This window comes from Ambystoma mexicanum, chromosome 5p (assembly GCF_040938575.1).
Source record: "Ambystoma mexicanum isolate Mex_15411 chromosome 5p, UKY_AmexF1_1, whole genome shotgun sequence".
Classification (NCBI taxonomy): Eukaryota; Metazoa; Chordata; class Amphibia; order Caudata; family Ambystomatidae; genus Ambystoma; species Ambystoma mexicanum.
Window position 1 is genome coordinate 1,108,558,623 of NC_090930.1, and position 27,061 is coordinate 1,108,585,683.

At 44.6% G+C, this 27,061-nt stretch overlaps 1 protein-coding gene across 5 annotated transcripts in view; it reads right to left on the reverse strand.

The window, feature by feature from the left end:
* The window catches only part of RNF144B (ring finger protein 144B), a 511,196-nt gene that overhangs the window by 59,860 nt on the left and 424,275 nt on the right, over positions 1 to 27,061 (reverse strand). For all 5 annotated transcript variants that reach the window (XM_069613583.1, XM_069613582.1, XM_069613579.1 and 2 more), the window contains one exon: positions 3,038 to 3,182. In XM_069613583.1, coding sequence (XP_069469684.1) covers positions 3,038 to 3,182 — 145 coding nt within the window. The remainder of the gene's footprint in view (positions 1 to 3,037; positions 3,183 to 27,061) is intronic.

The window sequence follows — 27,061 nt, forward strand, 5'->3', positions numbered from 1 at the left end:
TCATTATTTGGGTATGCATTCTCCCGCGAAACGCCAACCTTTGGCAGGCTTCTGTATGTCTTGTGTGTGTGTGTGTGCCCCAGGATGTGGGCTTGACTGTCTAGTTGCAATCCACATCCCGTGTGCCAGAGAGTCTGGTGTGCTTTGAATGACTGGGACCACCATGGTCCGTGATTGGTCCACGTATGGTGTGCCTGTATGTGAGCAGATCTCCCATTGGGTCCTCTTCGTTTTGGCGTGAAGGAAATTCTGGATAAGAGAAGGCTCCAAACAACCATACCACATCGATCTCTGGAGTTCTCACTAAACAAAGGATAGGATCCAAGTATCCTGAAACCAAAAAGCTGAGTTGAGGAACTGCTGGTGACCCGCTGGAAGGTTTGGCACCCTGAGCCTGCTGTTGTCCCGCTGGACCCCTCTGCATCTGATCGAACTAGAAGGTCTTCGAAGGCGATTCGACCCATTGGAATCATGGGACTAACTATTCTCGGCTCCTTCATCAAACCCTGCAAGTAAGCCTTCTAGGAAGCGTCCCTGGGTCAACCAGTGGGCTGACCAGCTTGCACAGGACCTTTGCTCTGACACCATCGCCGTTTTCAGGAGACCCTTGAAACTTGGTACATCGCAAGCTATGTGTTCACGGCACTCTCACACCGAATTTCATACGCTTGGCGTTCTCAGGTCTGAAGTAAAGAGAGAGCGCCCGAAATGGAGTACACACGCTTACCGTGTTGCCCATCCGTGGTGACTAACTTCGCAGGTGCCTTGCTGCTGTGCCCCGCTGTGCCCTGAAGCCTGTTGCAGTGAAACTGGCCTGATCCATCCACCAGGAGTGGACAAATCGACACGGTCCCGTTTGGGAATCATCGCTGTAATTTCGCCACTGAAAGCCGCAGAGCCGCACAATTGCCGCATTTGAACCTGCAACCGAAGTGGACTCGACTGCCGAAGTTTGGTCGAGAGTGCGCCAGGGGTCATTGAGTAATTGCAACCCTTACCGGTGGCCCGTAGTGCCTCCATCCATTTTTACGCACAGTGGCCTCTCAGGGCCCCTCTCCTTTCCACAGATAGCTTGAGCTATCGAACTATTCCGAATTCCTGGAACCTATTCTGCCCTCTCGGGGAGACGCTCCACGAATAGTGGGAAGTGGGAACTTATTCTGCATCACCTCATCCACCTTCCTGAGCTGCTACAGACCCTACAAGAGACCCTGTTTTTGCCCATCTGCACTACTGCGTGTGCCAGCAATGCAAGTACATTTGAGCAAAAGACTAGCCTCTTCTTAGTGACTGGACTGCCTCTCAGTTAGGATTGTGATTACTGCAGAACTGCCTAAAGACTCTTTGCACTACCTGCTTCCTTCTATTTCTAGGTTGTGAGGCCATTTCGTGCATTAACCCTTTAGACCACTTGCTCTTGTATGTATGTATGTATTTTAGTAGGATTGTGTTGGTTTATAAGTGTTACTGTTAATAACTATTGTGTTGAAACTCAAAGGCCTTGAATAAATGTATTTGTATTTTTAATATATATACACCCGACTGGGAGTGATTTGTAAGTGTACTTCACTCTGTGTGCTCATTGAGGTCTTTCAGTCACCCTCACCCTTCCCGAGACCTAGTCTTGACTGCTGCCAATGCTACCTTGATTGGTCTGGCTTGTCCAGAAGGTTACCATGTTCCAATAAACTAGGCTGGCCTTCTGAACCTCTGCCCATCAGTTCTGAGTTCTGAAATCCATCTTAACACACCCCACCTCCCTTCCCTGTACTCCTAACTCCTCTCTCTACCCCTACACATCGACCCTACCTCCACTCTCTAAAAAACATACCTCCAATGAACCCAACTCAAAACACCCATCCCCACTCTCTACCCCCACTCTCGCTACCCACTCCACCCAACCAACCAACCCCCACTTGCTCTACCCCAACTATTCTACCTCCACTCTGTACCCCATCTACCCACTGTGATCCCCACTCCCTCTACCCCACCCACCCCTCAATGTCTACACCAAACCGTCCTACCGCCACTCTCTACACCCCCATCCACCAACCCTACCCACAATCTACCGAAACCCATTGCATCCACGCTCTACCCATCCCACCCTAGCTGCACTCCCTCTACCCCAATCACCCTACCTACCCTCACCCACCCTACCTGCACTCTCCCGAACCTCATCCAACCTGCCCCACTCTCTCTACCCATTTTGCTCTACAACCCACCCCTCTACCCTTTTATTTCGTACCCTCTCACTCGCAACCTTTCCCGCCCATAGTTCCTCTTGCTCATCACTGACGGCACCGTCTCTGAATCGTTTCCTCCCTTGCTCTATTCTCCTTCCTCCTCATTCTCTTGCACACCTGCGCCCTTATCGCATCCTCCTTTGAAACTTTGCACTCTTCTCCTTGCACCCTGGTATCTGTGAGTACAAATGTAAAGAACAGCAGTAAACGCCCAAACGATTGACTGTGCTAATGCTTGTTCTACTGAAAATGAGACTCCATGATTTTCATCAGCAATTCTGAAACAGGTTTTCATATTAGTGTGAAATGATCAGGTTCACATACTCCACACTACGTATCGTGCATTCTTACTCACCTTGTAGTTTGTTCTATTGCTTTGTAGGACATCACTAAGATCTCACATGTCATACAGTGTTTGTACACTGTCACTCAAAGAAACAGCATACTTTCACACACACTCACACCTAACACCATACTGTAAATATACCTCAAACTTTCAGCAAAATAAATCTAACAGGTCATTCTTTTTGATCAGTGAAGGTAAGCACCTTTGTATCCTTCCACAAGAAGAGAGATTGCCCTTCCCATAAGCTAGGAATGGACTGCACTTCAAATGCGAGAAACAGGGAGGGGGATAGAAGGCATCTAGGACGCATGATGAAATAAGTGGTATGGTTTTTTGGAAGCCAGGGAACTAATAGTGCGCCCTAATGTGTTACATCACACTTTGACCTTTGCACTTTAACAATTAAGCGCTCTTGTTCAGCTCTACTATTTTCCAAAGCGTCACTTACATCAAGATTTTGCAGACAGTACCAGCAGAAGGTGTGTTTGCAGTTCTTGCACATCATTTGGGCACAGCCTTCGTTTCGCTCAATGAAGATTTGACAAACCGGACACTGTTTAATAGGAGCCTCTGTGTCTTGGCTGATGAGAACACTAGAAAGGTAAACATAAAATGTAAGATTTCAAAAATCTTCAAATTAAACATTTTCTAATCTGCAATCAGCATCTCCTGTGGATATATCAAATATTTCTCTAAAAGGTCAGATAACGTCTAATTCTTGGATCCAGAGCTTAATGAAAAGAACACTGAGTTGCAAGTGCTATCACACTCCCTCCCCCATTGCAACATTTGTTTTATTATCTCATTTATGCAGTCGGAAAACTTAAATTTCTAGTGGGAATGGAGGAGCCAGATATTTCAATACATTCTTTTGTGACATGAGCATTGTTCTTGCAGAAGTTCGAGGATCAGATAAGCAGAACTGGGGTGACCTAGTTAGAGATATCAAAATTAATGAGTGCAAGAACTTGGCCCTAGCCGCCTTTTCCATAGTTTGTGCTTTGACAATGAACATTCTACTGGGGTACGCAGAGAGTTTGCAAATGAGTAAACTATGTGAGGGACTGATGGTGACAACAAGTAAGACAGACACAAGTGATCACAGTTCAAGGGTGTTTATTGAACAATGAAATGCTGTATGCAGGTTGGAAAAACGCCTAATTTAAACCTAAATCTAAGATGAGAGCAAACGTCAACCATCAAATGAAAATAAGGCAGTCCTAGTAGTGTTGTGTCAAAACAAAAGGGCCTATACTAAGAAACGTATTGCCAAACCTCTCAACTAATAGAAAAAGGGGTATGGGAAAGTTGCCAAGAAAAGAAAGTGTTCTCAAATAATACGTCAGGATGCAGTAGCCTTGGTCTCCTCTTCCCCACATTTTGGACACAGGGTAAGATGGGAGCTTGAAGCACAGTACAGTCTCAGGCTTCTCCAGCATTAGACGACAGTTCCAATGGCAGCTCTCAGGATGCACTCTCTGGCTTTTCTAGCACGAGATGATAGTTCAGCTTTTAACCCTTGAACTTTCAATTATCAGGGCATTTGATGGCCAAGTCTCATTTCACTTGAAAGTCTCTTGCCTTTGAGGACTCAACGTGTTCAAACTACAAAAGAAAAGGTCCTTTAACAAATGAGTTATTTTCCAATGCTCCCTGGGTGATGGGCGAGCGGGCTTATTTAAAAAAAAAATGTATTTGCATTTTATGTTTTTAAAGAAAAAAACCTTTTTGCAAAATAGCAGAGACAATTAAAAGCATATTTCAGGTTAAAAGCAATGTAAACTCCTCTTCCACATTTAAGTCTAAAGAAAATCAATGAGGGACAACAGTTTGATATTCATTCAGTCCACTTTTGCAGCGGGTCCTCTAATACATTCCAATAGAATCTAAACATCGCTATGATCAATGGCATTCAAGTGCCACCTGTCATAAGACACCACCAATCTTCACTGGTCAGTGTTCGAAAATTATCAAAAAATCATCCAAATACTCATCTCGGGCCTATGTTAGAGGAGGGACATGCAGAGTTCGAAGGACTATCTCCTAGACATGGGGGCTACCTGTCCCACTGTGCACTGCAGACCCTTCAGGGGATCATTCTGGAAGCCCCCTTTGAAGTATCTGGCCTTAAACTCTGGCCCAGCAGCTCCCTGAAGAGGGAAAGACTGGCTTCACCTACGGAACTCTTGGCAGTTCAAAGCCTTGACAGCAGGGCCTATTGCTGTATTCCGGGTCCCTCACTAGCCCACCTCATAGTGCTTATTACAAAATGGAGCACACAGCGGGATACCAAAACATCACAAAGGGCCGTCTGACCCATGAGCAAGTCTTCTATCATCATCAAACATTCCTGGAGCCACTTGGAAATCTCTTGGCTCCTTTGGTCGGCTTAAGAATCCCATGCACAAAAAGACTTTTGTGCAGTGGAGGTCGCTCAGTTGTTGGACCTAGACGACAACTGGAAGCCCCTTCCCCTCAATCTTGCATCATCCCCTCAATCTTGCATCTCCAGCGAATCCAGTCACATTACCGCCAGACACACCCACAAGCTCACAGCCGAGCTGCTGACCCCATCCATCATAGCCTCCCTCAAATCAGCACCAACCAACTCTCCCCTGAGGCCATCCTTGTATCCTACAACTGTGCTCTGCTCCCTGCACTTGATGAACATGCACCTTTCAAAAAGACCTCCTGTAAAAAAAATGTAAAAAACATAATTGGTACACCGATGACCTTGCCTCTCTCCGGAATAAGAAACGCTCCTTTGAACATCACTGGAGAAAAAACCCTACTCCCGCCAACAAAGCTACTTTCCAGTGCTCAGCCAACATCTATAAACTAGCCATGATTGACACCAAAGCCAACATCTTCAACACCAGAATCTCAAATGCTAGTTCCGACACCAAAGAAATCTTTGAAATTCTTAGGGAGCTTGAATCACCAGAACCACCCTTGGACAACTTCCCGGAAGATAAAGCCTGATGCACCCTCATCCAATCCTCCCTGGACACTAAAACCTGGATGCTAAGGGATAAAGCTATTCTTAAAAAATCCCTTCTACCACCTATGCCACCCGCACTCCCAGCCAGCACCTTTTCATCTACCACCCCACTCCCCTTTCTTCAATTCTCCACTGTCTCCCCTCCAGAAGTCCTCACTACCATTCAGCACCTAAAAGCATCTAATTGTGCAGGAGATACCTGCCCAGCGCACATTGTCCAAAACTGAGCTCATGATCTTCGGCACGTCCCACGCCAGAAGAAAACTCAGCCCAGCATATTCCACATTTAACATCAAAGAAACACCAATTCTGGTGTCAGAAAAAGTCAAAACGCTAGGAATCTACATGCAGGCATCGCTGGGAGCTGAAGCCTAGGTAGCCTACTTAAAAAGAAATTGTCATTATTACCAGAAACGTTTGAGGAAAATCAAACCCCTACTAAACAAGCAAATAGCACAACTATAGCTAGGGCCACTATACAATCACGGTTGGATTATGGAAATGCTCTACTGCTGGGCGCCAGCAATAAATGCCTTAAACAGTGCCAGGTGATTCAGAACAACGCGGTAAGAACTATAATCGGCAAAACAAAAAGAGAACACATCAAAGGAGAAAGGAGTGACCTACACTGGCTAGCCATAGATGAACGAATCACATTCAGATCTTTGACCTTGGTTCACCGCTATAAATCATAGAACAGAGGCTGTTGCTGTGCCGTGGGTTTTTAGAACGGAAGGGGATTAGTATTATTCCACAACCTCCCCATGCCAACCCAATATTATTGCAATGAATGCCTTGATGTGTGTCACATCTAATGCACTTGACAGAACAAGTGGGACACCAAAAATGAAAAAATATAGTAGAACAACAGACAGCAGACAGAGGTCTCAATTGAAGTAAAACAGTTCTGTATTTGGTTGCACAAGCAGATTGTGAAAGTCGCTGTTTGTCTGGTGGTCATCACCCCAGACATGTAAAGTTTACAACCAATATCCGTGATATAAATCAAAACATAAAAAGTAATAATAATAAACAACCAGTAATGTTGTAATCATTGAAAACATAAAAGAGAAATGAAAACAACACACACCTTATACATTCCTGTTCATTAGTCACAAGAGATGTGGGTTTGAATCCAAGTGGTGGTGTCGGGTAAACAGAAAAGACATGCAGACAAGAAAGAGGAATGATAGGCAGAAGTGAAGGAAAAGAAACATACAATGACAATAGCAGCGAAAGTGGGACAGTGTTGTGCCTGTCCCGACACAAAATTAAGAACAAATCAATAAAGTCAACAGGATTTATGCTGCTATGGTTGGGAAGTAACTCCTTGTTGCTCCCAATTAAAAGTCTGAAATAGAGAATGGAAACAAAAATTCCTGGTATTTCTTCTCGGGTGTATCGTCGTTTTCCGAGGTAAAGGTTTGCCAACGCAGTGGGGGATCCCAGTTCTGAGAAAGTGTCAATGTGTGGGTGAATGGAGTGGCACCTACACACCCCTCACAGTTCTTGCGTTTCGGCGGTTACAGACCAAAAGGAAAGTAAAGAGAAATAAAGTATTCCGCCTTCATCAGGGCAGTGATGATCAAATTCAGCCAAACAGAAAGAAAGAAAAACCTTGTGAAGAAAGAAGGTTTATAAAAATGAGATGCAGAGAGCAATAATTGCCACTTATGTTGGTTGTCCAAGAGGTAAGTCAAGGTTAGTTGTGAAATTATTGGTGAAATAAAACAGGAAGAGAGGAAAGAGATCTCCACTAGAATTACTTATTCAGTGTATTAGTTGTCCAGAGCTTTCTACTGTGGCTGCCTAGTCAATAGTGAAAGGGATAGAAAAGGAGTGTGCTTGTTCTATCCAAATAGTCCCATTTTCCGGTGTTCAAACATATCGCGTCTCCCCAGCTACCGTTCACCATGTTGCCATTGTGGGTGTAAAGGGGTGATAGGGTGACTGGAAGGAGTGTGGTCTCTGTACCTTAGTGGCCACGGGAAAAGGTGCCAGTGGACAAATAAAGTTGAGTAGCCTTGAGTAACCTGCCCCCTCTCTGTAGGTAGATGTGGTAGGGGGAGGGGGAGGATTTCCGGCAGTGGCACATGTCGTAGGCTCCACTTTGCGCTTGAGTGGGCGGCTGTGTGCGTGAGCTGGCAAGACATAAGGTAGACAAATGTGTCAGTGTTCATAAAATGGATGCAGGGGAGACCAAGGTGTATATAGAGGGGGGTGCTGCCCGTGGTATGCGTGTGTGGTGCTTACCTGCGCTTCTGGGTAGCCCGTTATGGATGCAGCTGGATAGCTGGACAGATTTAAATGATGTCCGGAGAATGTCCGGAGACGTTGGATAAGTACACAGAAACAGTTCCCAGCCGTGGGGTTTCTGTCATCAGAGCTTTGCTTGGGCGGTATCTGGGGTCGGCCTCAACTCGGACGTGGCCGTGTGTAGGACTAAATCCTGGTCGTCACAAAAATGGGAGGAAAGAGTGGAGAGAGGGTCGGGAGAGAGGGGAAGGGGGAGGGAAAAGTGGTAGAAAGAGATGGGGGAGAGGGGAAAGGGGAGACTACGTTAATGAAGAATGCGGGGTGTAGAGGAGGCATGCCCTGCCATAAGGAAAATTACACTAACCTGTGCTGTGTGACTGCTCGCGTGTGGAGAGGCGCTCTGCTCACTGTACACGGGTGCCGGGCGGCGACTGTCCGTAGAAGGCAGCCGCCGGCTCGGGTATCTGAGCATAGTTGGAGGCGGGGCCCAAATTCTTGCTGGGCACCCATTGGATGGTGTCGACAAGCCTGCGGCGTCACCTCAACCTGTCAAAATCCGCTCACAGTGCTGAGTCAAGCCGTGGCGGGAGCGTGGTATGGTTTCTAGGTAACCCGTGATGTGGGTCCTGAGGGAGGAGGGCGTGGCCGAACTCGGCTGCGGGAGCTGGAGAGTCAGTAGCTCACGGCTGGAGGGGGATGAGCACTGGCTTATACCCATGTGTCAGTGCGGTGGCATGTACGGGCTGCATCCACAATGAATGTGCATTACTTGAAACGCTGGTATGTGAAACAGATCAATGTAAGAGTAAATGAATATGCATATGCAGAAACACTCAATCGAGAGAAAGTGGGTGGGTGGCGTGGCCCGCGCATCGATTGGTGCTCTTGACATGCTGTGTCAGACAGAACCAGTGTCGAGGTTCCTTCTTATTTCGGCTCAAAGGCAGCGGGTCCTGACCTGCCGTGAGGGCAGGGTAAGGTAACGACTTATCTAATGGCCTGTTTAAAGGGGGGGGATATGTCTCAGAGTAGCCCGCAGGTAAGGAGTGCAGCGGTGCATAAGCTCATTGTGGAAAGCAGGGTAACATAGTGCTTGGAAGCAAGTCACTAGAGCAGATGGTTGTGTGGATTAAAATGACACGGGGAGCTCCAGTGAAGTGTTAAAACTGGGGGTTATGTAGATCGTTAAGGCCATGTTGAAAGGTATCCAATCTATGAATCCATCTGCTTTCTAGATTGAGGAGCCTGGTCTGAACATTAGGGGCAGACTCAACTTTCTCCAGCACCCACCATAGAAGGTCATCAGGTGTGTGGCGGTTCTCTATGTAGTGTGCTACCATCGGCGATGTCATGTGTTTGCAGCGGATCCTGGATCGGTGTTCGGAGATTCGAGTTCCCACCTTGCGCATTGTCCGACCTACATACCGGTAACCGCATGGACACTGAATACAATAGATCACCTGATTGCTTTTGCAGTTTGTATGGTATTTCAGAGTCCATAGTCTTTCATCGATGTGGAAAGACTTCATTTTCTTGGTAAGTTTGCATACTGAACATGACCCGCAGGGGTAGTGTCCAGTTGTTTTGCGTAAGTTCCATAGTCCAGTAGCGGGAGTATCTCGTATGTACATAGAGTGTACTAGATGTTCTCTAATGTTCCTGCCTCTCTTGAAAGCGAATCTCAGAGGTGGTTCCCGTGGTAGTTGTAAACTTACTATCGGACAATACTTTTGGATCGTCTTCTCGACTTGGAATGAATTGGGACCATGTGTGGTGACGCATGTGATCCTGTCTCGGGCCTCCTGGTCCCGTGATGGTTCAGGTTTCAGGAGGTTATCCCGGTTAGTGAATCTTGCCCTTTTCTGGGCAATAGAAACAAGTTTCTTGGGATAACCTCTCCACTTAAGTCTATCTGCCAGTAGATCTGAATTAGCGAAGAAATCTGGCAATGATGTGCAATTCCTTCTGATTCGCAGGAATTGCCCATACGGAAGGTTCTGTTGAACATGATTCGGGTGATCACTTTTGAAGTGCAGGAGGGTATTACGATCTGTGGGTTTTCTGTATAAATTGCATGAAAGTTTGTCTTCTGTACATGATATTTGTAAATCCAGAAAGTGGATGGTCTTGTGGTCATACTCCATCGTGAATTGGATGTTGTCATCACAGGTATTGAGCCAGAGTAGGAAATTCTCAAGAGATGTTTCATTCCCCGACCACAGGAAGATAATATCGTCGATATACCTATGCCAATTCTGTATATGTGCTAGCCATGGGTTGGCTTGGTTGTACACATATTTGTCTTCGAAAGTGGCCATGAATAGGATGGCCAGACTCGGGGCGAAGGTAGCCCCCATCGCAGTGCCTTTAATTTGTAAAAATAACTGTTTATTAAAGGTGAAGAAGTTCTTGCATAAAGCCAGTGTAATGAGTTCTATGATGAATTCCGGTGGAACTCTAGACTGTGTGCTATTGCAGGTGAGGTGTTCATAAACAGTCTATGGCTGCTTCTTGAGAGATGGAAGTGTAAAGTGATTTAATGTCCATAGTTACTAAGTATTGAGATGCAGGATCAAATGGGAGACCTTCAAAGATCTGGATTGTATGAGTTGTATCACGTAAATATGCTTTGGTCTTGGTGCTTATGGGTTTCAGAAACCAATCGATGAATCTACAGATAGGTTCTAATATCGACCCGCATCCCGCCACAATGGGTCGCCCAGGTGGATTCTGGGTGTTTTTGTGAATTTTGGGGAGGACGTACAAACATGGAGTACGTTCTTGGGAGGATGTTAGGAAGGGCGCTTCTTTAGCTGAGATGCAATCTCGGTCAGAAGCAAATGCCACCATTTCTGCAATCTCCGCTTTAATTTCTCTGGTGGGATCTTTTTTAAGTGGACGATAGCTGGTCTGTTCCCTTAATAGGTCCATACCCATTGAGGAGTATTGTTCATTGGTCATCAGGACAATGCCGCCCCCTTATCTGCTCGTTTGATCACGATGTCTCGATTCTTAGCCAGTTGCTTCAAGGCTGTTCTTTCTTTCTTAGTCAAATTCTGACATGTAGAGTTGTTCTTCTTGCTCATTCTCTTAATGTCCCTTAGGACGCATTTCTCGAAGGTGATCAGGCCCTGTGGTGTCTGGCTCTCAGAGGGCGTAAAGGTGGAGGGTGGGTGAAGACATGTGTCGTCTTCTTCTATGTCATCGTGTTCTTTGAGGAAAACACAGAGTCTCAGGGTTCTAAAGAAACACCTCATTTCCACCTCTGTCTTGTACCAATCAGTGTTGGCAATTGGTACAAAAGATAAGCCCTTCGATAGAACTGAGCTTTGTCCCGGTGTTCGATCAATTTCAGCCAAATAAAAAATGGGTAGCACATTGTCATGCGGAGCTACCGCTGGCGTCTCCGTTGTCTGGGGCGTCTGCGTTGACCATGGTATGGCATGTTCCAAGGCATGGGGTATATTGGTGGTCCCCATCCTCCTCCTTGGTCTCCTCTCCCTAAAATATTGTGGGGGTGGGGGAGCTGGAAACTGTTGGCCAAATTGTGGTGGATAGTTATAGTTGGATCCACTACCTGAGGAACTACTGCGAGATCCTGAAAAGGTAACTCACCTTCTCCCGCCTCGCCCTATAGTGTTAGGTGTGCCGCCTTGTTGTTTGTGTGAGTTAATATAGTCAGCAGATGTGTAAGGATAAATAACTTCTGTGTTGAAGTCTTTAATATCTGTTTGGAGTTTATTGGTTTTTCTTGCAATGGTATTGGTTTTGAAAATCTCAAATTGTTTATTGAGTTACTTCAGTTGTTCCTGGGCAAACTCCTCTGCAGAATCCTTACTGCTACCATCTACATTACCCCGGAACCACCCTATGGATCCAATCCTTCCTAGCCGGCAGATCCACTAGGGTCTTTGCAATGCCCCAATATATCTCAAGAAACAATTCAAGAGATACGAACCAAGTCGAAATCTCAGATCCACGAATAAAGGCATATTACAGGCCTCGCTATCTAAAAAAAACAAGCGGCCTAGGCAGGGCGTTCTCAACTAAAGCAATAGCAAAATGGTACAAACTACCTGAGACCTTAAGAACTGAAATAAATCTGCTATGCTTTAAAAAACAAAACTGAAAACCCTGTCATTCAAATAAAACACCACTAAATCATACACCTGAACATATGAACCTTATACACATAATTGTTGTCCTGTCACTATGTCCCTGTCTATATGGAATGCGCTCTGATGCCTGCAGGTTGCAGCGCTATACAAATACATAAATAAATAAAAATAAAAAATGTGTTTAGAATCCCTGGCCCCTACCATAGCTACCTTCATCAATGCTTCCTTTAAGTCCAATTCCATTCCCACTGCCATCAAAGCGGCATGGGTCACGCCTCTCCTGAAGGAACACACTCTAGGTCCCACCATCCCTTCCAACTACCACCCCATCACCACCGTGCCATACCTCCTCGAGATCCTGGACTGCACAACCTACTCGCAATTGCAACTATATCTTGAAAGCTATAATCTACCAGGAACCCACCAATCAAGCTTCGCATCTAGCCACAGCACCGAATCTGCTCCTAATGTGATCCAGCTCGATCACATTGGGGATAGAGAGCTCGCCATCCTCCTACTGCTAGACCTCTGCAGCTTTAGACCTGGTGGATCACAAACTCCTCTGCAAAATCCTTACTGCTACCATCTACATTACCCCGGAACCACCCTATGGATCCAATCCTTCCTAGCCGGCAGATCCACTAGGGTCTTTGCAGGCTAGGAACCTATTGACCCCATACACGTCTCCTATGGTGTCCCACAGGGTTCCTGCCTCTCTCCCACCCTCTATAACATGTACACCAAACCCCTTTTTGACCACCTAGAAAACCTTAACATCCCATATACCAACTTCACCGACGACACGCAGGTCCTCCTCAAATTCACTGGTGACCATGACTCAGACTCTGCCAACATCAATCACGTCTTCAGTATCATACAGGCTTGGATGGCCACCCATCATCTCTGCCTGAACGACGCAAAAACAGAGCTCCTTATTGTGGGCTCCCCACATCATCTAAAACTCCAAAGTCCCGCCTACTCTTCCTTCTGCATAGAGGGTAATACCATCCCTGTATCCGCCAATGTTGAAACACTAGGCGTCCACCGGGAGGCTGAACTAAATATGCAAAAACATGTCAAAGCTATCACCTCCTCTGCAGCCTACTCTACCAAACTTATTAACCTTTCTAGAAAATAACTTGCTTCCAATAACTCAAGCTAGAGCCATTACAGGTAGCAAACTTGACTACTGCAATGCTATCCTAGCATGGACCTTCACTAAAAAAAACTCCAGCTGCTCCAAAATAACGCCCTCAGAGCATGTTCTGACCACATCTCTCACATCAGATGGGAGGCACACTGGCTTCCCATCAAAGCCTGGATAGAATTCAAACTTCTCGCCATCGCCTATCGCTGCCTACACATTACTGCCCCCTCTTACCTTACCAGCCGTATCAGCAGGAAACACAACATGTGCAATCTGCGCTCTTCTCCCACATCAGCCTTGAACATGCCTAGATTTGCTAGAAAGAGAGCTGGGGGCTCCAGCTTCATCACCATCGCCCCCACCCTATGGAACGCCCTTCCTCAGCAGATTCAAGATGAAACTACCCATACACTCTTCCGTAAGAAAGAAAAAACCTCATTGTTCAACAAATATCTCTAACATTCTGGCCCGACCTGCTTACTCTCAACTTGACTCACTATCTTGATGTAACGTAACTACCTTCACTGTATGACTTGCATCCTAACATGAAATGCAACCACCCTATTCTGTATGACTCACGCTCTTGTTGTAATGCAACCTTACTGTTCCCATCGATTCCTAATTATGTACCTCTAGCACTGTGATACCTCCGGGTTTGGGCGCTACCAACAAATACAATAAATACATTGGCAATCTTTTGAGACCTGCAGGAGAACGACTAGACAATATGAGAAAATAATAATCAATGCATGAGGAGCATGATTGAGTTTGCTCAAAGCAAATCCTACATTTTCCACTCTCATAAGATGCATAGCAAAAAGAGAGCAACTATGGCCAGAGTCACCTCCCACATCTATACCACCAACTGGTGATTAAAATTAAAACACATATGACAGCTTGAATGTAGAAATGGCAGCCATGTCCTCCATGTAGCGAAACACTACTGTTCCTTAGAATCCTGCAATTAAGCATGTTTGCAGCAAGGCATTTCTTTTATCTGCAAACAATGGATGTGCAGCTGTTGTCCTCCTCTGACCGGAGCCCATATGTTGTAGTCTATTCAAGTGAACGAGAGACAATATCTGTGCATAGCTGAGGAGGAGCATTTTGAGGGATCCTTTACTTGAGGAGATTGTAGTCCACTGAGGGAGACTAGGAATAGTTTATAATTCTTTCTGCTGTGGGTGTGTGGTCGGATCTGACTTGGGAAGCATTGCATTGTCCTCTCTCATCTGAGCCAGTCATGAATAATCACAGATGCGCAAGGACATGAGCCCGAGGATTCTCTGGAACCATAAAATAATTATTTGTACTCACTAAAAAGTGGGCAGGTTACAGCCATCTATAGAGGAGGAACATATTGTCAATTAGGCCTGACTAATCCAGAATATGAGCGTACAGATAATGCTGGCTTCTAACTAGATGCTGGGTAAGGCTTGCACTGTTTGTCAAGTAACGGTGAGGAATCTCCCAGGGACGCAAATATACTGCTACTGCCTTGACAAACACCCCCCTCAGTGGCCACATTCAGAGTGGCATGGGTGTCTAGAGCCCCCAGTATCAATCAGAGAAATGCCCCCTGTTCTTTATGCCTATGTATTGTAAGCATGATTACTGTATATCCAATGACAAAATGCCATTTCTGGGTTGCACGGTCACCAAGAATTGAGCTAAGGTAACCATCCTGTTGCTGCTCAGCATAAGGAATATATTAGGACTATAGAGGCTCAGACCACATCTTGGCCCTACTGTACTTTTCGGTCACATGAAGTAGGAGGAGTAGAAATCAGAACCAAAGTACGCTTCTCATACAACACTTGAGGCACAGATGTCAATGCTTTTGCCTTTCCAGGAACATATCTCTGTTCATTTCAAAACAATGCCAGTGAAGCACATCCCCCAAAGGTCATCTGATGAAAAGCGCCTGTTGTGCATAGATGGAGATGGGGTTGCATCACAAGGTCAAGTGCTAATGAAACAGAAAGTAAACCCCAGAGGATACCGGAGGTGTTGGGCTTCAGGAGAAAACAGGCAACCAAAAGACATTGAATAGGTTTGAATTTCTGACGGCAAGCAATACAGCAATCATGCATGATAATGGTGATATTGGGGGGTGACGAGTCTCTGGAGGATCTTACTCAGAATCAGAAGAAGTGGTTGTTCCGAGGGGCAATGATCGGTAAGAAAATTGTTTTGCGGAACTGGAAGTCGGTATTGACTCTGAATATTGAGACATGGTTGACTGAAATGCATGACTTGGCGGCTATGGAGAGGACACTTTACAGAAGGGAAGGGAAATTGGTTTTATTTAAGAAAATTTGGGGTAAATTTCTTCAGCTATACTAGACTTGGTGTTGTACTTATGTAAATAGGGGCTGGGGGAGGTGACTGGGGATGTGGTGAATTATGCTGGGGGCTATGTGTGGTTATATGCTTCAATGTAATTAGTTGTTTTAAAAAAATGTGTTTTGATGGTTTCAAGTACTTTAAATGTCTTATGGAGTGTATTGTAATGTATGCGATTTTATAGTTTTTTAAATAAAGTTTAAAAAAAAACGCATGATAACAATAGTGAATTCCACTGAATTCACACTCTGTAGCGACTGCACTGACCACCACACATGCCTCAAACGCCGAGCACTAGTGAGCAGTGACACGTGCAGAGCACATCTCCAGCATCATGCTCCACACACACACAACCAGCAGTTACACCAGAACAAAGTGAACACCAACTCTCACAAGTAGACCTAGGTTGCACTCTGCTGGACATCTATCGCCCACACCACATGAGGGATGCAGGGAAGCAAGCATCAGAGCCCTGGCCATCACTAACATCAGTCACTGCATGCACAGCTAATCACACAGCCTACCTCAGCACAATCTAGCCACAGCACTAGTTCAGGGCATGACTCTGTCCCCACCTTTATCCAACCACTGGAAGGAACTATATAGACAACAATTTGCTGCCCCGCCCCGCAGCCCCCAATAAGCTGACGTGTAACCACCTTAACATTGGATCTTTGTGTACAGAGCAGATCTCCCTACAACCCAGACTTGGTCTCCTAGGGACACATTTGGATTTGCCCCTGCTGCCCCCTATCAACGCAAGGAGGTACCTGTAGCACATGGGAGGGAGGCAAATGACAGGAAACTCACAAGGCAACTTACAAAGTCGGGGAACTTACAAATGAATCCCACCTCACTGGGCGTCATCAGGGGCCACCCATGCACTGCTCGTATAGAAAAGGGCGTTTTGAGTTTATCAAGACATCTCTAGGGCCAGCTCAAAGGCCTAGGACCCCAGTTCAATCCCTGTGGTGTGCCGGTGCCCTTTCTGTTTGATGCAGCCTTCTGAGCCGTGACTCTCGTGGCTTTGACCATCATGTCAGGTCTAAAGTGTTCAGAAACAAACATAAGGCCGCATATCAGAGCATAGCACACAAATAATGACACTCTAGACATTGCTGTTTTTCAAAAGAGCAGGCATGAATAATTCAGCAGGTGCTCATAGTGGAAATGGGTTCCAAACAAGGCAGGGCTGAACATTGTCAGATAAACGGGAGCGCAATTTGATAGTGGAGGAACGGAGCAGTTAAGTGTTAAAGGTTGTGTTTTGTCCCTCTGTACCTCAGACTGTTGGTCTCCAGGACAGACCCCTACTCACTTTTGCTGCCAATCAGAAGAGGAGCAGTCCACGAAAATGAAATGAGGGGCAGTCTGAAGAATGGTTTGTGTGGGGTTGTGCAGTGGGTGCGGGGTGGCAGTGAGTTGAGGAGAAGTGTGTTGTTAGTCGGGGTAGAAATGTAAGTGTTTGCCACCAAACGAGATTAAGAGACATTCGACATTGCCATTTCTGCTAGGAGTGGCAACTATCCTATGCAGAGGTTTGCAGGTAAGAGAAGCAAAGAAAAGCTTTCATCTTGGCTGAGGCATTGGGTCTCTGGGCACTAGTCTGCCTTAATTCAAACGCCACATGAAATAGCCTATTAGCAGATGCGATTATCAGAGCTAAGGTCAGACTGGTCTCTGTCCACAAGGAGGACATACACTTTGATGGCTGTAAGGAAACATGTTTTGTTTAGCATCAGTCATGATGGTCACTCCCACACAGCCACCCATTAACTGCACAAACACAACCAACTTGCGCAACACTCCATGAACCGCAACACAGAACATGTACAACCAATCACACACCAGCACAACCGCTAAGCAATACATAGAACCCTCTGCCAACCTCAATGCTATACAGATCAACCTGTGCAATTCAACCACCTCACAACTAAAAAAAAACTGCAGTACAGAATTGTTACAAAGCAAGCCATACTACACCCCACGAAATGTCAAGTGACTAGGGCATCAAACCACACTACCACAGCCTATTGATGATCACATTCACACTAACACAGACACCCATGCATCACAAACGACCTCAAAGATGCACCTGCAATAAGCGAATGGAACATGCACATCAGACCTTAAGGTGTAAGGGATTGGCATAGCTGCTACTCCCCAGGCACAATCTACTCTGATGACAATCTACCCCCAGCAACAACAAAAAAAACCTCAACTCGGTCACAGCCAATAGTGCAAAGAAGGACTGTAATTGGCAACACTGCACTTGACAGATTTGCATCATATAATATAGCTGGCCAGATAGCAGCACATGAATATATACATTTCAGCATGATGGTGAATCAAGATATCATTTAAGGATGAATTACGGTTGCATTGCAAACACAGTATCAAGGATATCTCGGTATGATGGTGAATTGAGACACAATGTATTTGTTAATAAAAATGTATATATTTATAATTGACAAATGTGTCAACAGGACAAGTGTTTCTAATCACTTCCTGTTTATTTTGTTTTTGTTCTCTTTCTTTTTTGACCCATTGTTTGTTTTTGCTGCTAGGATTGTGATTCTGTTTCATGACGTCTCATCTTTGCACGTTAATGTATGATATGACCAATTACGTTTTTGGACTCATGTCCGACCGAATATTATGTTAATGTATATCTTCTTCTGTGGAACTATATTTTTCTGTCAGGTTGTTCTTGATCCATCCTCCTTGATCGGACACAAAATGTGTGTTTGTAAACCAGGCCCAGCCTTGAAAAGGACCAAATCGGTCGAAACACGTGTTGGCACAGCTTTTGGGCCTCTCAATGTCTTATGAATAAATAGTTTCCATGGGTGCTATATTGTGGCTACAAGTTTCTATAACATTCGTCTTTCAGGACTGTGCGTTCTTTATGGATCAATAATTTGTCACATGAATATATAGTACAGTCATATGTTACTAGATGTGATCGACATTTAATCTGAGCAGTGTGTAAAAGGCGAAACTCCAGTTCCAGGGCCTACAGTATTGATTACTCGTAGCCCACGCAGGCGATTACACTCTTGAATGACAGCAGGGAGAAACAATTCAAGTTGCACGCTACTAGCCAACCTTAAAAAAAAGTCTCTTGTCACCCCTTCTTACTCACCACAAGTGGAATATCACGAGCCGATGGCTAGTGGAGTGTGAAAATGCTGCACCTTGGTCACAGCTTTCATGTTCGTCGCAAACCACTGCGATTAAGCTATGCAGCATGTTTGTCCAAAAGACAGCACGCCCTCTGCAGTGTGCTATACAAGTTTCACAATCACACACAATAAAACTCTGCATCCAAACCATAGCAACCTCTTGGCACACCCCTGAAATAACTTGTAATAACAGGTTTAATTCAGTCGAGCACACAGAGGAACATGCTAAAAATCACTAGAAAAAGCAGACAGCTGGGGCGCAATAAAAGGCTTATCAAGCTCCTTTAACATAGTTTAAGCTCACCTTACTCACAGTATCTGCCCCAATGAGTGATCACCTGCTTTTGCAGTGATCCACACTGGAATGCAGGCCCTAGATTTATTTTCTGCTGCGGCAGATTATGTTCCTAAGTATCAAATGCTGCAGACACAAGCAATAACAGAAACAATAGGACTGACTTTTCATGCGTTAATGTTAAAGGATATTTATACCGCGCACTATAACCACGGGAGTGGTCCCCTGGCGCATCTGAAAGAAAAGGGGGAATAGGTTAGGGACGTGTTAGTAGGACAAGGTTTGGAGAGGAGCAAGGGAGCTGTGATGTACTGCTGGCAGCTTCAGTTCGGTTAACACCGTTCTCTGAGCTTTTTGGTGTGGTATCCTGTCTGAGTCCGTCGTGTGCTGTTGTGTGAAGGTCTGTGTGGTGTGTTTGTTGTTGCAGTGTGGTGAAGTGCGTGCGGGTTGCTGTGGTTTAAAAGGAGTGGTTGTGTTTAGAGTGTTGAGAGGTGTGTGATGTATGTCCAGCTACGCCCATCATATACCCAGGGGCACACATCTGTATGTATTCATTGTCATCATGTCAGCAAAATGCTGCTCCAAATGCCATTAGGAAACCTGGACAAAATGAAACCAGAGTTCAATAACTTTGACAAACCAGTGATATAGAGAGCTCATACAGAGGGACAGTAAAATAACATTTTGGAAGGTCTGATGGATTTAAGTGCGTTTCCAACCACCACGCTACATAGGAATTTATACTCTCACATAAAAAGGTAGCCATCACAATCGAAAAACACCATCACCTTAGGGGAAAATAATTTACTATATTTTAGACACAGTCGGGCTTAGACTTAATGGATCCTGTTGAGCACAACAACAATGTATGCAGGGATCCTATTTTCTCCCTTATTATACATCCTCTCATACATTCATTTGTGGTAATGGTCATTCATAACACACTGACATTCCTTAGACCCAACCGAGCACTAGCTTTACATAAATGCATGCTTCCCTCTCACGCCAAGTCAACGCCATTTCTTCTTCAGAAGCCCACACTTCACTCATTAATGCCTGTAGGCCCCTCATGTCGACCGACAGCTCCCTCGCCATCACTCGTGCCGTTATAGGCTCTGGACTCGACAGCTGTAATGCCTGTTTCCTGGCACGACGAAGAAAAATATTCACAAACTGCAAGTGATTCAAAATAATGCTCTTTGTTCAGCATTAAACATTCCTAAACGCGAGCACATCTCCCTTGCCAGAAGGAAGGCCCATTGGCTCCCGAAACAGGAAAGAATTGTTTTCAAGACTGTCAATCGCCCACAGGTGCCTCTCTAAATCGCCCCTCCCTATCTCGTCCAGAAATTCAAGAGAGCTCTTCTACAAGACTGACCAGAAAAGCTTATGCTAACATGCTCACCTAAACCAACTTCAGACTGGAAAGAGCAGGTGGCTCAAGATTCCCAGTCATACGGGTTCCATAGAGCCTGAGAGACATATTTGAGGAGAATTACCTCCCCCCTATGTGCTAGTGTCAAGCAAGATATGGACAGATGGGGGAGAATGCAACTTTCCTGGATGGCTAGGTTGAATAGTATCAACATTACCATACTCCCTACATTTTTATTTCTATTCCAAATGTTGCCCACAATACTGCCTCATCCATTTATGTTAAGAGTAAAAAAGGCAAGAGGAACCAGACCCAAGATTGCTTACAGCACCCTCAGGGAAGGAAGGAAGGAAGGAAGGAAGGAAGGAAGGAAGGAAGGAAGGAAGGAAGGAAGGAAGGAAGGAAGGAAGGAAGGAAGGAAGGAAGGAAGGAAGGAAGGAAGGAAGGAAGGAAGGAAGGAAGGAAGGAAGGAAGGAAGGAAGGAAGGAAGGAAGGAAGGAAGGAAGGAAGGAAGGAAGGAAGGAAGGAAGGAAGGAAGGAAGGGTTTCCTCGACTGCCTGTTATACTATAAGGCAGCACAATTAAGGGTGCTGGTGGACCATATAGACTCACAAATCTCGAAGCAATGGGTGGCGCTGGAGAATGTGATTTTTGCCCAGGTATCATTAAGTGATTGGATTTGGGTCCTGGCGAGTAGAATTCCCAGGAGTGTTAATGAGCACCCTGTCCTGCCGGTTATGTGGTCCATAGGGACAGAGGGGAGTTTTGTGCGATGGGTCACAACCTGGCCCTCACCCCTGAGTTGCATCTGGGCTCTGCCGTAGCGTGACCTTATTGAGGAGCTGCTCCACTTTCAGTTGTAGTACGAGGCTGGTTTGGAGAAGGCGGGGCAGGTGTGGGAGAGTGGTATGTTATTGTCCCCAGAGAGGTTGGGGCAATGTTTACAAATTAGGACACTTCCAATTTTTAGATACCTCCAGCTGAAGGGGGCGCTCTCCAATTCAAGGTGGGGAGAACCTCTGCAGGGGACCGACATCCTTCGAGACAACCCTGATACAGAAGAGGGAGTTAAATGGACTCATAGCTAGTTTATACAGGGAGTTGCTCAAGGCAGAACAAATTACAGCTAGGACATAATCGGAAAGAGATCATGATATCGACATTCCCAGTGAACTTTGGGTGAAGATTTGTCACAGGGTTTCAGAATCCATAATCTCTCTATAATAGAGAATTTAATCAGTAAAGATGCTACATAGGTGGTACAACTCCCCAAGCAAATGGGCGAGAATGAACCTGGGAGTAAACGCAAACTGCTGGAAATGGGGACTGAAGTAAGGGGATATTGGCACATGTGGTGCGAATGTAACCACGTGCAGAATTATTGGCTAGATGTTATGCAATGAATAAGTAAATTAGACGGGGTGTCTAGGACACATTCACCATCATTGATCATTCTGGAGGGGGTGTGATGAGGATGGGGAAAACAACCTGAACCACATGTCACATGTTCTATTGATAGCAGCCAGGAGCTGTGTGGTGCAATTATGCAAGAGAGTTAGGGTGCCTATTAAAAGTGTCACCAGAGAGCACGGGGCATGTATAGTATGGAACACTTGTTGAGAGAAGAAGAGCGTCTCTGCGTTCCCTTTTGGAGGGTCTCAGAACGTTAGTGATGATAACGTTTTGTTTATCCATGACCAGGGCTTTGATGACAGTATCCTCAGGTATTGGCACGTTAGGTTTTTCATATGTACAGTCCTTAGGTTAGCCATTCCACAATTCAAGGACGTGTGTCGATCAGCCAAGCATCCATTCGCAGGAGCAATGACAGGCTCAGGTTGAGCGAAGCTGTGAGTCTGTAGTGTTTTATTAGCTGAAGAGGGGAACAAAGATGGTGCTTCTTTCCGGGGAAGTTGCGACTCGGGACTAATCCCTGCACTCAGGGCCCTCGAGGGAAATGCATAATTTTCAGATTCCTTTAGAGACAAGTCTGTCTGTGTGGGACAGTTCTCTTTACTAATGGACAGCAGACTCACAGGTGCGACATTGGTTGCTTGCACGTTTTTCTCAAAGAAAAAAGCGTGATATTGTTCTGCAGAGATGTCTAGAGACACTAACCATGCATCAAAATCCTCCCAAGTGTCGCAGTGGTTCAGTTCAAATGTAGTGCTGAAAAGTGCGGATTCTGGTTCCAGGCCTCCCAGTAGATTAGCTTAGCTCCCAGTAGATATGCCTGTTAATTATGACATGTTGTATACATATGTATGCCTCTATACTGTTCGTTCTCTCATCCTTTAACACTGAGGAAACTGTTACGACATTTGCTCTGTAATCCCTGTAACTAAGCTGTACGTATTCTTTTCACTTGCGCCCTGATACACTTGGGTCCGGCGCGCACAATAAATAAACAAACAGACATAAACAAGCTAAGTGCAATATGCTGGATGTACAGCTCAAAGTGCAGGTTTTGGTTCCACAACATTCATTAGGCCAGTGCATGGCACTTTGTTGAATGTAGTATTGAAAGGTACAGACTCTGGTTCCAAATTTTGTTCCTGAGTAGTATAGCGCATTGAAGGAGATGTAATTTCATTTATGGTAAGACAAATTTAAGTCTGCTTGGGAGAAATAATATTCAATTGCCAGAATTTCCAATCCTGAACTGTCAAACAAGTCCACCCTATACTGACCACAGACGCACGGCCTCTTCCCACTTCTAGAGAAGGATCAGACCGGAGGACAGTGAATCGCAGATGAAATTGAACTTTTCAGTTTTCCTTGTCCAGCCCGTGAGCCCATCCACACATCAAAACTCCGACTGGTTAAAGATGGGGAGAGGGCTTAGCGGCAAAGCTGGGAAGGTTGCAGAAGAGCAGATTTATTCAGAAAAAGCAGCCGGGTGCGGCCAGCCATGGGGGAGAGGGTGTGTGGAACGCTTCGCTTTCTCCCTTTGCCGTACCACCTTGACACAGGACATTCACAATGAACAACCAAAGACAAATGGTACACATTCTGCTGACATCATACTTTTTAACACCAGAGCCCTTTTCATTTTTTTTCCTAATATGATGGCTTTGGCCGACTTCAGGCGGACCTAATAAACTGTCACAATCAACAACACTTCTAGTCCTTCCCAGACAATGGAGCACCCCGCCCTACAGATAAGCCGTGCACAAGCCGGGTTTACCCCTAAAAATAGGCAGATCCTATCAACAGAAAAATAGGATTAAGAAATACTCCCAACAAAAAATAGGAAACCGTCACATGGCACCCTGCTTACACCCACACAGCTACATGAATAGGCGCAGGTTAGTGTTACCAGAAAAGCGGTGCCAGAGGAAGGAGCTCTCGGCCTGATCGGAAGAGGAACTTTAAGAGGTTTTTTTTTTAATCTGCATGAATTACTAGGTGCAAAAAAGCATGGATTAAAACAAAAAAAGTTTTAAAAGGTACAATAATTTCCTTGCCTAAATAATAGTCGTATAGGGCATAGAAATGATGAGTATTAATCCTTAAAAAACAAATGTTCTTCCAACTTCATACAACACTTCAAACTCTTACCTGAAGCCCCGGAAGCATGGATTGTTGTTTACAAGTGTGCATCTCACCCATGACTGGCACCAGGGAGCCAAAAAGCACACATTTTCCACCTCGTGCAGACTCCAGTGAACGGTGCAGACTGCTTAGCTACTAAACAGAGGTTTCTTGAGACAATCGAAAATCATTTTCTGAAGATTCATGCCACAGGCAACGTGGACAAGTAACCTCATTGAAACTTCTTCCAGCATTAAACTGGAAAGGGATGCTCTAATGACCATTGCAATACTTAGGTTTCTTTCACAGAAGTAAGTGGAGGGGGAATATCCGGCATTTCAACCACGAGACGTAATCAGGACTTCTATGGATTTTTCATGGATTAACCTTTGGGGAAAAAAGATAAAGCCAATCACTGCATTTCTGTTCAATGTGTCTTGTATGAAGTAGAGTTGCTGAGCTTTCTTCAATTGACTCATACTTGAAGGATGAACATTTAAGTGTTGCCTCGGATGGTAGGATGGGTATGTTAAACTGTGCCGGTGAGAACATTAATGTTTCTCCACTTCCATTCCCAAATCTCTCCATTGTGGAATTCCGCAACCTATTTCATTTCCTCTGATATGGTACATTTGGCAACTGATCCAGCCTCCTGCAGCAAGTGTGCTTATTCTAGACAGTTGTCATGACAATGAATGTCCACCTTAAAGCAAAGCTGCATTTCTGTAATGTCAACCCCTTCCATAGAGTAACCCTGGCAGTGCTGTGTGGTGGCTCCTCTGTACTTGCATGTGGTGGGGAAGAAGCACTGCAAGCATCCTGATCAACAAACTCTTCACTGTGGCAGGAGCGTCCCTTCTCCTGGGGTTTTCTTTCCCATCTGCTAATCACTGCCCAGACAATCATTTCTTATTGATTTTCTTATAAGGATCTTATAAAATCTTACATGAATTCTACTTGAAACGTATAAAATGTTATACGAATTCAACAAGAATTTCGGTGTCATAAGTTCTTAGAAAGTTCTTAATATTGTTCCAAAATGTGCTTATAAGCTACTCATAAGAATCTTATAAGGCGTTTTTTTATATGGGTGGATGTGAGGAAACTGCACAAAATGTTACATTCACGCATGCACACTATACAAATGTGTGCAAATGAAAATGCACAGCTAGCGTTTGTTAGCACATCCTTTTTATGCATGCACATTGAACCGATACATGTTTACTTAAAAAAGTGCACCTAGCATTCAGTGAAAAGGTGATGAGTAAAAATACTGAATATGATCCTATCATAAGTTTAAATGTACATCACCATTTTCAGGAAAATGGGGTTGGATTTTTTTTTATACTCTAAGAGGAAAAATATAATGAATAAATACTTCGCATGATTGACTTATTATACTGTAATCTTGCCATTGGAATGATTTCCTTAAAATGTAATGCATGATAATCTTGGATTTCCTTCAAAGGCCCAGAGCAATTGGAAACTGCATTGACGTTTTGTAATTGAATTTTTCTTTGACTGTTTTTATTGTAGTCAGTTATTTTACCAGATTAATTGGATGATACTTCACACAATTTATCATATAGTTAAATAGGCCATACGTCTTTGAAATGTTCCTTAGCTACGTGCAAGTCTTAGCACAGCCACCAAATATTGTTTCCAATTCGTTAGTGTCCGCCCTCGATTTCCTACCACTTAAATAGTGATAGAGTACTTGTGATAGAGCACGTACACACCTATAAATTGTGCTATGCTCACATCTGCCTGATTTACTACACTTGCCCTCCATTTAGCTTAGTGAGAATCACAAACAAAAACTCAGAGAAAATGAAATGACTTTACTGTCGCCAGCCAGAAAGCTGGTTTTAAAATATTTAGGTGAACATTTTTCAGATTAAATTCAAATCTATTTTTCAGGTACTTGAGACCTAAGTTAATTGAATGCTTCAGGGATCTCTGCGCAACTTGCAGTCACAGGTTTGATCCTGCTTTCCTCAAATTAGCTTTTCTTCCTTGTAAGATCAATCGAGGCCCTCATTACAACACAGGTGGATTTCTTTGGCAGATTCCTATTGGCTGTAAATACCTTTCTGCCAGGGGTAAACCGAAGGCTGAGCCAAACTGCATAAATATGGTCATAACAGCAGCAACATGTGTTTCAATGAAATACCTATGGCAGTACTGCAGTGAATTCTCATGGATTGTAAACCTATTCTCACACCTTTCACCTTCATCTTGATAGTGCTAATGTACCATTCCGATATTGCACAATTCTTTTTTATATGTGCCCCTTTTATGAATTAGGTAAATCTGGTGAGGAGGTGGTCATCAGTGATGTCCAACTTTCCACCCACTTCCAAAATCCTTATTAAAAAAGTTTTCTCTGTGTTGAAGGAAGGCACTTGTGTTGTCCTTATGTACAAGATTAAAAAGCAAAAAAAGCTTTAAATATTATGGGGAGATATTACAATTTTTCCCACCACACCCGGTGTTCAGGTAAATATTGGCAAATTTTCAAGGTGATTTTGCACCTTGTAATAAAGCAGAGTTTAACGATGGTGGAATTTCTTTAGAGAACAGGCAGCTCTTGCAAAATACCACCTGTGTATTGTGAAGGCATCATGAAGCAAGACAGACAACGTATTCAATATTTAAACAAAACACTTGGTGTGAGGCCTAACTTGACCTATGCTAAGGTGGGATTTCCCTACCTAAATAAAACTAAGGACAGTGAGTCAACTGAAGAATCTGTGTGTCCAAAGCCTAAACTTGCCCTCGCAGCTCATCTATACAATGTGTAGGGATGTCAGCAATCAAAAGAAAGTGTCCAACATAATGCGCAGGGCCTCTCCCACCTCACAGCTTTCCTTCAGCTCCCTTCCCCAAGAATAAAGCAGTTCCAGCCAAAATGTCTCGGATTTACCTCGCGAGTTCAGGATGATACATCAGGGTTCCCCCTTCCGCAAGTTCCAAGTAATACAGTTCCAAGCACCACAAAACCTTGAGACTCCAGTCTCAAGTCTCAGGGTTCCCTTCTCCAAGACTTAGTCTCAGCAGCACAAAAGTATCCCTTATTCTTTTAGAGTTCTCTGCCACTCTTGTACCTTCTTTTTATGGTGGGTTTTTCATGCGCAAATTTTGACTGTTGAAATAATCTTCAAAGCTTTATTAAATTCTTCTCCCAATGTAATATTCTGCTAAATGTATTTTTC